This window comes from Colobus angolensis, unplaced genomic scaffold (assembly GCF_000951035.1).
Source record: "Colobus angolensis palliatus isolate OR3802 unplaced genomic scaffold, Cang.pa_1.0 Scaffold258, whole genome shotgun sequence".
NCBI lineage: Eukaryota > Metazoa > Chordata > Mammalia > Primates > Cercopithecidae > Colobus > Colobus angolensis.
The window spans coordinates 2,563,419-2,574,649 of record NW_012115799.1 but is presented as its reverse complement, the minus strand read 5'-3'; the positions used below and the strand labels follow the sequence as shown (position 1 = coordinate 2,574,649).

Here is an 11,231-nt window from a genome sequence, read left to right as displayed (position 1 = left end):
GATCTCCTGACCTCGTGATCCGCCCGTCTCGGCCTCCCAAAGTGCTGGGATTACAGGCTTGAGCCACCGCGCCCGGCCAACCACTGTTAAACAATAAGTTGTAAAGTCAAACCTTTGTTCTGATATTTGGGGAAAATATTGGAGTATTTTCAGATGATAATTGGAGGGAAATTATAAATCCAATGTTCTTTCCATAGTAATACAGATTCAATTTTATGTGAAAAATTCTAATAGAAAAACATGTTTAATGTTTACTGAATGATTATAGGAAATAATAGAATACTCCCCATTTTTATATTTATGTCCCTCAAAATATCAATAATAAAATATTGATATAACTTATGCTTCTCAAAACAACTTGCAACTAACAATGCTTTAAATAATCCCTTTCACTCCTTTAAATGGTCTTCTTGAAAAGAGGATTCATATAATTGTCACCTTCTATGAGTGTCTATAATGCTACCTGTGGCTTTTTGAAGAAGATGCCACATAATCTGAAGATGTATGTTCTTCATACCAAAATACTCTATTTAAACTCTGATGACCTCTTATCTTGACCTTCCCATTTTCCCCTCTCCTCTTTTCCTCTTATTCCTCTGTCTCATTCTGTCTCTTTCATACTCCCTCACTCTTTTCATATTCAATCCTTTCACTTAAATGAAAATAAGGGCTCACTTCCATTATCAAAATCTATGCATCAATATTATGGTTTCTGGGACAAATACAATCATTCACATTTATTTTCATGCAGATAAAGAAGTACCGAAGGCTATGAAGATGCTCTAAATACAAAAAGCTTTCCACTGCATGAATTTTTTTTTTTTTTTTTTGAGATGGAGTCTCGTTCTGTCATCCAGACTGGAGTGTAAGGGCACAATCTCGGCTGACTGCAAGCTCCACCTCCCAGGTTCATGCCATTCTCCCGCCTCAGCCTCCCGAGTATCTGGGACTACAGGCGCCCACCACCACGCCCGGCTGATTTTTTGTATTTTTAGTAGAGACGGGGTTTCACTGTGTTAGCCAGGATGGTCTCAATCTCCTGACCTCGTGATCCACCCGCCTCGGCCTCCCAAAGTGCTGGGATTACAGGCATGAGCCACCGCACCCGGCCGATATTCTTTTTTTTACTCAAATTAGAGAGCTTATTTTCCTTGATTTCCATTGATCAGTCTTCTCATTTGCTTCATGGTTTCTTCTTTTTGCTGTCATCTCCATGGACAGTAATAGCTTTGCTTCTTATTGTCTTCTTGGGTGGGACCATCTGTTTCAAATTAATACAATCACTTGTGAAGTCTGTTTTAGTTCTGACCTTTTCCTGATCATCAGAACTGATTTCCTAATTGCTCACCAGAAGCATGAAGATGTTTCACCATCCCTTTAGCTACAACTAATCTCAAACCACTTTGTTCTCTCAAACCTTCTCACAGACATAAATCCTTTATATGACATTACTGTATTCTAAATGATGGAGGCATAACATTTTGGGATCATAGTAGCAAAACAACATACTTAAAAGGAATGGAAGAATTCATCTAAGCCAATGGCTTTCAACTATGAGTAGTAAATACTACTAGTGTGTATGTATGTGTATATATATGTGTGTATATATATATGTGTTTGTGTGAGTATACACACACACACACACACACACACATATGGCTGAGAATCAGAATCCTTTGTCCAAATATAATCTTACATAGAAGTTCTATGTATACAAGAGAAACATATTTTACTCTGATTGAAGTTGGAAAAGGAAGAAATGAGTAAAAATCTCTGTTGGTTATTTCCCTTCTCTCTGCAGTTCAGTAGCACTTGCAAATACTCCAAATTGCCATTAAAACATTACTTGGAAATCAGTTCTCCAGCTGATCTCATTGTTCTATAAATGAAAAGTTTTGAGGCCCAGCCAGACCAAAGTCATAAAACTACTAGGAGGTAAATTTGGGCCTGGACTCTGCACTGCATTAGTCTGCCTGATGTCAATCAGGCTCTTTCTTAAATTGACTTAAGAACATTGGTCATTGACTTAACTATCCCTTTATGAGAGGTTGTGAGGACTACCCAGCACCTTATCTGATTACTATCTATCCATTCAGCTGAATAAGTGGTACCCTTCACACACAATCTGCAGAATTTTTTCTCATGCTCCCTTTATTCATTCTGTTTCCTCAAGCTCTGTCTTGTAAATATTTCAAACCCGTGGTGGAGAGATAAGAAATCTAACATGCAAAGAGGTTAACTGACTTCTCAGATGTTGTTCCTGAGTCTCAAAGCTTTCTTTGTTAGCTAAGCTTTCTGTATCTTTTTTTCTTACCTAGCCACTATACATAAAATATTGCTTGTCCTCATTGTCCAATTTTTTTTCTTTTCTTTCTTTTTTTCTCAACAGCTCTCACTCTGTCACTCAGGCAATTTTTCTAATAAGAGTGTTTTGCCTTTCTCTGTTACATTATCTTCAAATAATTCACTGAATACTCTGTCACGATGCAAAGTCTCACTGTTTGGGAAACAGGAAAAGCTGTCTTTGTCAGATTGATTGTTAAGCCTTAAGAATGTCTTTTGAAACTCTCTTTTATTTCTTCACCATCATTTCTCTAATTGTCTCTTTTCTGAACTCTGAAGATTCACCAACTGAATAGGTCCCCAAAGCACAAATCAGATCATATTGCTGCCCTGATAAATACTTTGGTCATTCTTGATTGTGTGAATGTGAGCTAGTAAGATCTAATGAGATTCATTTCCTTCTAAGATCTAGTGCCTTATTCTTAATCCAGCTCAGATGCTACCTGCTCTATGGAACTCTTGCTGACCAGATTCAATAACATTATTCTGTGTGCTCCCATATAATTTCTGTAGTTTATTAAAGCAAACGCTAGATTATATCTGTTAATAAGATTTTGCCTCAATCTTACAAAATTTATTAATGTTTGTATAGTAAAGTAGCAGTTACATGTGAGTTTAATTTTTTTAGTAAGCCCATGAGGTTCAGCTTTGTAATTATTTTCTTTCTGAATTAATAGGTATCAAAAGTGTAGGTTTGAGGTCAATGCATTATAGCCTGTGGGCAAAATACAGCTACCACCTGTTTTTATAAATAAAGTATTATTAGAACACAGCTGTGCCCATTCATTTATTGCCTATGGCAGCTTGCCCATTATCATAGCAGAGTGGAATAGTTGTGACGGAAACCATATGGACTGAAAAGCTGAAAATATTTACTATCCAGCCCTTTACAAAATGTTTGCCAGCCTCTGATGTCCATCATTAATTCAGAGGTCATGGATTGTACTTCACAATTTTGGATACAAGGAAAGAAATTGTTTCCCTGTTCAGTAACTCAGATGCTAATTACATAACTTTTGATTTCAGGGTAGCTTCCTCTGATCAAAGGTTTGTCAGGGTATTTTATGTGATAGTCTTAGGACTTCTACTTACATAAAATAACCTATACCTTAATATAGCCATTCTATAGAACTTCAGTTTTCATCAGCAGAATTTCATGAGTTTCTATTTCTCCTTAACTGGGAAAAGGACAAGGAAGCAAATCCAATTAAGTGGACTTAGTAATTTTTTTTCTGTTGCCCTCCTGTTTACTAACTATTCTTCTTTCTTGTGTACTGTAGTCCTGTCCTGTGTTACCAACAACTGTCATTTTGCAGATGTGAATACTTGTACAGACACTGGTTAAATAAAATAATTATAGTAACTAGATAGGTGGCAGCAAACTAAAATTTTGAACAGATTTTCTCAGTTGGTGACCACTATGCACCTATGCCTATGCTTCAGCTTCTTGTTTAAACCTCTAAATTTGGATCCACTTTCTGCCTATAAAATGTCCATGTGCTCTAACAAGGTAGAAAAAAAAAATCATCAGAATGTGTATTGAGTCTTCTGCTATATTTGTCCACCAGATGTCTCATCATGGGAATTCCACAGATCAGCAGTTTCACTGTTTAGGTTTTCAAAGCACGATGCAGATGCTTCTGAGTTTACTATAAACCTACAAGTTTGTCAAGTTATGTGAAGAAATAAATGCAAGCTAATGAGCATCCAAGGACTCTACCATGGAATAATACTGTAAGAAGCAATGAGACATTTTGCAACAATGCCTCTGAAAATTAAGTCTACTGCTGTATAACAATTACTTTTTTGCAAATGTGTGACAATCAAGTGACAATAATTAAGAATTTAACTTTCGTCAAAATTTTAGGCTAAAATTCACATGTATTTTTCAGCAAATATGTGAAGTTTTTTTATTTTATAAAATCGAATTGTAGCCATTAAAGTTTCAGTATATTTAATTTTTAATTGAAACATTTATAACGATTTTAAGTTACCTACAGTCTAGCCAGATAAAATATAGTTTCAGTAATAAAAAAAACTATAAAGTTGTGAGAAACCAATATAATTTGCTTATATTCCTATCAGTGAATATCAGTCCTACAGTAAAAACAATAATTATCACTTTAATATTCTTGAGACTTTCTTCATCCTATATATTCTGCCAAATATATCTACCTTCCACTGTCACTAGCACAATGCTACTTTTTTCAACATTTATCTCAAATGTCATTTCTCTGTGAAAGTTTCTTATATTCACATGAACAAAAAATTCACAATTTCTACAGAAGTCCGAACAAGCTTTAAGCACAGTATGCAACCACTACATATTGCCTAGTTTCTATGTAATCTGTCTTGACGATTTAGATTTTAAGCTCCTTAAGGGCAAGGCCCATTTGTACTATCACCATATAACACAGAGTGTGTATGTAGCAGTAATATAGGAAAGAAATCTAAGGGAAACACTCATTTTAAATAAAAAAAAATACTCCCAATGAAACAATTTGCATGTTTAAAGAATCAGGAGGAAAAAGGTATCTAATATTCAATTAATGTGAAAGACAACCTATAATCATATATATCATAGTTTTTATCATTCAATCAAATTCAAACTCCAAAATACATGAGGCCTCTCTTCTCTCTTCTTTCCTTTTCTTTCTCTCCCCTCCCCTCCCCTCCTCTCCCCTCCCTTCTTCTCTCCTCTCCAATCTGCTTTGCCTTGCCTTGCCCTGCCATACCTTGCCTTGCCCTGCCCTGCCATACCTTGCCTTGCCCTGCCCTGCCCTGCTTTGCCTTGCTTTGCTTTTGTGAGACACAGGCTTGGTCTGTCAACCAGGCTGAAGTGAAATGGTGCCATGGTAGCCCACTGCAGCCTCAAACTTCTGGCCTCAAGGAGTCCTCCTGAGTCAGCCTCCCACAGTGCTGGGATTACAGGTGTGAGCCACCATGCCTGGGCCTAAACTGTCTTTGAAAATCAAATCACTATGTTTTAAGAATATGAATAATTCTGTAAATTAGGATTTACTTCCCTGAAATATTTTGTATTTCAATTTTAAAAGTCATCAAAAACATATGTTGAAATGTGGCTCTGTCATTTAAGAAAAATGATTTTCTGTCTTAGGTAAAAATGCCTTGTGGTACCTCAGCCTCTACTTTAAAAATATCATTATATGTCTCTTAAAACATAGTAACACTCAAATTGAATGATGAAGAATTAAAGAGAGAGGAAAAATAAACAACACAGTAACAATTGAGATTTGATGTACGATTTTATACGAAAAACAAAAAGCTCAGAAATGTTCAAAATGTTTTAAAATGTCTCCCTAAAATGCCTTATATTTAACATAAAGAAATGCTTAGCACACAGGTAAGCTACTGACCGTTTGGTCAATGCTCAATTTCTTATAATAGAAATACTAGCAAAAACCAAGAATCTAACACAACACCACATATATATTTATGTCTTACATCATTGTTTCCTTTTCTTTGACTCACTCACCCCATTTGTGCGAATTTCCTCAGTATCCTCCAGGGTTCATAAAATTGATATAATCCAAGATTTCCTTTCATGCTATAGCTTATTCATTTTCACTGTTCAAACTATATCCTAGAATACATCTATTTTCATATTAAAGCACTTCAGTCTTCAATAGTATTGGGATAAAAATCATTTTAATGATGTCAGTTGAATCATACAATCTCAGATTTATAGAACTTTATACTGCATTCTAGTATTCCACTCTATTGTAAGCAAATTGGAACATCAAAAGTCAGTTTTGGCTTGAAGACAGAATATGTAATTGTCTTCAGTAACTCACTCTTTAGTTTACGCATCATCTTCTCTAGGTCTTCTATCACAATACAATCTCCTGGTCCATCTAGACTCAAGAGTCTGCCATCTGTGTAGCCACATTAAGAAGAGCCCCAAATTTGCCTTAATGCTCTGATGTTGCCATAGTGAATTTATTAATTTTTGAAAAAGGGGCAGGTATTTTTATTTTCACTGGACACTACTAATTGAGAAGCTGCTCCTGTCTTTGGGAGTGATAAAACATTAAGTCACTATAAATTTATCTATCAAATAACTTTAAGTCAGTAAGGAATTACAACAAGGGCAGTAAGAGGAACAGTAAATGTCTATATTACAGAGACAATGGGAGGAAAGAAAACCTAAAATGAAAGGCATATGCATAAATTAGTCATTTTCTTAGTTAATAATTATCTATTTAGTACCTTCTATGTGCCATGTATTGTTTTGGCTATTGAGATTATAGCAATGATTGATGCAGACAAAATCTCAGACTTCGTGGAGCTTCCACTCTATGGAGAAACCACATCTATCTGTAGTAAGTGGGGGCTTTCCAGGGGTAGTGTTTTGGAAGAAGACAATATATTTCTTTTATCTCCAATAGTGCTACCTTTGGTAGCCAGGCAAATGAATGATAGTTAAGAAAATTTAATGATTACAACCAATCTCTTATTACTAATATTGAATTTTCTTTAAAGGATTATTGGACATTTCACAAATCAATGTTGGTCATCTTTACTATTTTGTTACATATAACACATAGTTTCAAACAGGCCATATAACTAGTATATTTAAAAATAAATGTTAGGGCTCATTTTGTGAGCCCTATATATAATGCTGCTTTCTTCTCTCCATTCTGTGCTCCATCTTTTGTCTAAGTTTAATGGTATATAAACTGTGCTCCCATCAAAGGAGTTCTTTTAGATAAAAGCATTGATTCTTTGGATCTGAGCTTTGTGTCACTGGTTCTGCAAAGGAAACAAGAAAAAAAAAAAAAAAAAAAGCAAAACCCAACCAAACAAAGCAATGGTTTTGATTAAATGTAGAACATTTCTGGAAACTATCCCTCAGAAAATGAGGACAAATTATCCTGGATCTACAAAATTGCTCTTACTCTCTTACAGGAAATATCATATTGGAATGTCATATAGTACAGTGTACAGTGTCACCTAGCACACTGAAGTGAAGAATCAATGGATATATGTTGATTGAATGAATACATAAACAAGTAATAACTGACTGTGTGTATCAACAGTTTTCCCTTAGAGCTCCTAAAAGAATCCCTCTCTTAGTGCTAGCACCAATGTTTAAATGTCAGTTAAGTTAAAAAAAAAAAAGTTTTGTTTTTTTTTGTCTCTAGCTTTTTTTTTAAGCTAGAAAAGAAATAATGTCCAAACACAAGTAATTTTCATCACCCTAATTTCCTTTTGTTTTAGTTATAGATGAAAAAAATTGAATATCTTTTAGGAACAAAGCACAATTGTGCAAAGTTAGCACACTTTTGTCAGCCTGAATCATAAGCTTCTATTCTTAAGAAGTAAAATCAATCCAGTGTTCACTGCAATTTGGAACCATGAGAAGGCACAAAATTATAGGTGAATACCTCAATGTACAAGATACAAAATGCTGCCTGATCATGTGTCTACTACATTTGTCTCTATGTTTTCAACACATATTATTTATCTTGAATGATGTAAAAATCTTCCATTAACATTCAATTTGGTAACAAGTTGGCAAAACAAATACAGCTACTTTGGAACTCTGGATGTGCGCTGCTCGTGCCTCAGAGAATCACAGGGCTTTAAAGCATCTGAATGAACCCTCCTCCAACAAATCCCTGTAATTTTCCTTGTCAACAGATGTACATTTAATCAAGAAAAAACTAATAACATGTTTTCGTTTTTAACTTTAAAAGAAAGAATTTCACTCCAATATATTTTCGTACTTAACTATTTTCATTATGAACAGATTTCACCATATGATTCTGCAAAAAAAAAATCACATCTGACTACAACTTTAACATATCAATTTTTGTTAGTGTAGGGTACATTTCTTACATATTTTGCATCTAAACAGTCTTAAATTATCTCAGTATTTTCTTCTTAGCACTATGTATTTATGCTTTCTTTAAAATGTCTGAAAATTGTCTTAACTCTAGACATTTGCTGTTTAACTTTATTAATATAATTTTAGATTCTTCAGAGTATTTTGATGAAATACTAGTATTATTAGAAGACTATATCTATCTTAGTCAATGCTATTAATTTTATTTGGATAATTTCTGTAAAATCTCATGTAAATCCACATCAAAACAGATGAAATCACTATTTCAGAACCTAGTATTCATTGAGCATTCAGAACATTATAATTTTGTTTTTAGGAAATGTAAAAGGGAAAAAATATTTTTAACTAAAAACTACTTGATCTGTTAAACTTCAGTTATTCTAAATGTGAACATCTTTTACATCATAAATATATGCCTCTTACCTGTGCTGCTGGATATATTAACATCGATACTGATATCAGATATTCCTCCTCCCTTCAGAGATGCTACACATGTGTACGTCCCAAAATCCGTGAATTTTAAATCAATGATGTCCAAGTTTGTTGTTCCTGGAGAGACATCAGGATCAGTCTGCGTAATGACCATCCGCTCAGAACTTCTTAATGGACGACCATTTTTAAACCAACTAAATGTTAGCTCCTCAGAAGGAACAGCTTCTACTTGGCAAGATATTTTCACCTCACGGCCAATCTGGATGTTGTCATCTTTGTGATAAGGATCTGGTGTGATCCAAAATCGTCCTTTTTTTAATGCTACAACATAAAAATTCCATAAGGAGTTAGTGTTACTTTCATAATTTTAAGGATTCATTCACTCTAGATAATCATCTCTGAGTTGAAATAAAGTAAAACCAAACAAAGTATACATATATTTCTTGGTTATAGCCAAGTAGTGTGTGAATCAGTAGACCTCATTTAGGTAATCCAGAAATAATCTTAAAAAATCTAAGTCAACTAAAGACTGTGAACACTGATTTTTATAAATTTGGTAATATTTTCCAGTGATATCAAAAGTAATGCCTTAGGTCTATGTGCAATTATACTTAAATATTGACATTTAATTTTGAACAAATGACAGATTCTATGTAGTCATAGGGTATTAAAATTAAAAGTAAGAATATGGATCTCATTTAATCTAATTATTTCCCTATGTCATTACTTAATTATTGTATAATTTTCCAAACAACTCAAATATTACACAAAGGACATATGAACATTCTCCTAAGTTGTATCTACATGTTGACCAACACTAGTTTGGTAACATTTGAGTCCATTCACATTCATGAAACATTTTCATATATTGAAATAATCTGAACTGAAAAAAAAAACCCTGGGGCAAAAAGCATTTTCGAAACATTTTCTATGAACTTTTCTATTCTACCACACATAGATGTTTCCAGTTAAAACAGTTTGTTGGCTCTCTAATGCAGATGACCAAAAGAACCTCTCCACAGATAGCTTAGAAAACAGGTTTGTATGCTAACAGAAGTGTTTTCTAGGTCTAAATGCAGTGCTGTTTTCACAAGAGATCAGTAATAATGACTACCAGAAGGCTGCCAAGGGAGCATCTATAGGCTTTCTAGTAAGGGCCTGAACGTTGAATGATACCACAGTACTCAATACGGAAAAGTATTTTCTCTCTTTTGTGATAGTGATTCTCTTATGCACACATTTTTCCTTTTTTTCATCATCTTCCCCATTTCCCTCTCCTTTAACATGACTATCCCCACATGACAAAATGTAGCATAAACAGTGAAACACAATTATCAGGATAAAATATTGGTCATTCACTTTTACCATTAAGCCCAAATATGTAATGATATTGTCAAAAATGCCATGAATTTAGTGGACCTGCAGACACTAGAAGGCTGCTAACAGCATTCTGGATAGCCCCTCTTTAGTTTAACCACATTTTTGTCGTTAGTCCAATAAAACCAGTGAGAACTATGAAAATCTATAAAATCATGCAGAATGAACTAGAGATGAATATACTTTTAAATCTGAAAAACTTTTCTAGGTTTTAAAACTCTTTAGCCTCAAATATTTTCATGTGCTTTCTTGTTGGCATCTTAACAAGAAGATATAAATAGATATCAAAAACAATGTATCTTTCTTTTTCATTTATTTGAAGGGCTCCTTCTCAAGACTAGCCCCTAGGCTGGGTTCTGACTACAGGACATGAATGAAATAGACATAACCATGGCCCTCATGTACTACAGCTTGCAGATTCATAGATTAGAGGCCAACTTATTCACACAACACTTACGATACTCATGTCTAGAGAAACCACAGACATATATAGTGATGAAATGTTTTATATGCCTGAAGAAGTTTCAATCTCAGAGGACAGTCTCTCTAAATTATTGTTTAGAAAATGCACTAAGCTTTAATCTTAATGAAAACATGAGAAGACAAATACTTAAATCACATTCTCATACTGTCATTTGTTACATTTTTTCATAATAAAATGCAACTTATGAATCTTATTTACCCCTAACCATATCTTTATCAGTAAGTTGCTCTAGGGTGAAATTAGGATACATTTTGGTATTCTGTTACCTAGAATCATATATTTATATTTTCACAGGCACTGAAGTATGACTTTGCATTGTATTAGGGAAAGGAAATGTGATGAAAATGTCCATATCTGGCTGCTATATTTGGTATATAACAATTGTGCTCATACAATGCCAATGTAATGGAAGTTTTACAGTACAAAGCAAATCATATGAGTAAAAATATATTTTCTTTTAAAAACAGATGTAAAATTTAATATGTCAGGAGCATGTACTTTTATTAACACTGTAACACTTAAAGGAGAGTTTCCTTTCATTTGCCAAGGATTTTCTTTATCCTGTTTTAAAGAGAAATTTTAAAGTCATATTTTGAAAGTTTTACTATTGCATATATTAATTTATTAATAACTATATGATTAATATCAGGGTTCATATGGGATACTTTTTAGAATAGTTTTCACTACAAAGATATATGTTGGTTGCATAAGTAAACACACACAAAA

The 11,231-nt window shown here is 33.8% G+C and overlaps 1 protein-coding gene across 2 annotated transcripts in view; it reads right to left on the bottom strand.

Annotated features, from left to right (window-relative positions):
• The window catches only part of MDGA2 (MAM domain containing glycosylphosphatidylinositol anchor 2), an 825,087-nt gene that overhangs the window by 211,105 nt on the left and 602,751 nt on the right, over positions 1-11,231 (bottom strand). For both annotated transcript variants that reach the window (XM_011947064.1, XM_011947065.1), the window contains exon 7: positions 8,636-8,965. In XM_011947064.1, the coding sequence (XP_011802454.1) occupies positions 8,636-8,965 (330 nt within the window). The remainder of the gene's footprint in view (positions 1-8,635; positions 8,966-11,231) is intronic.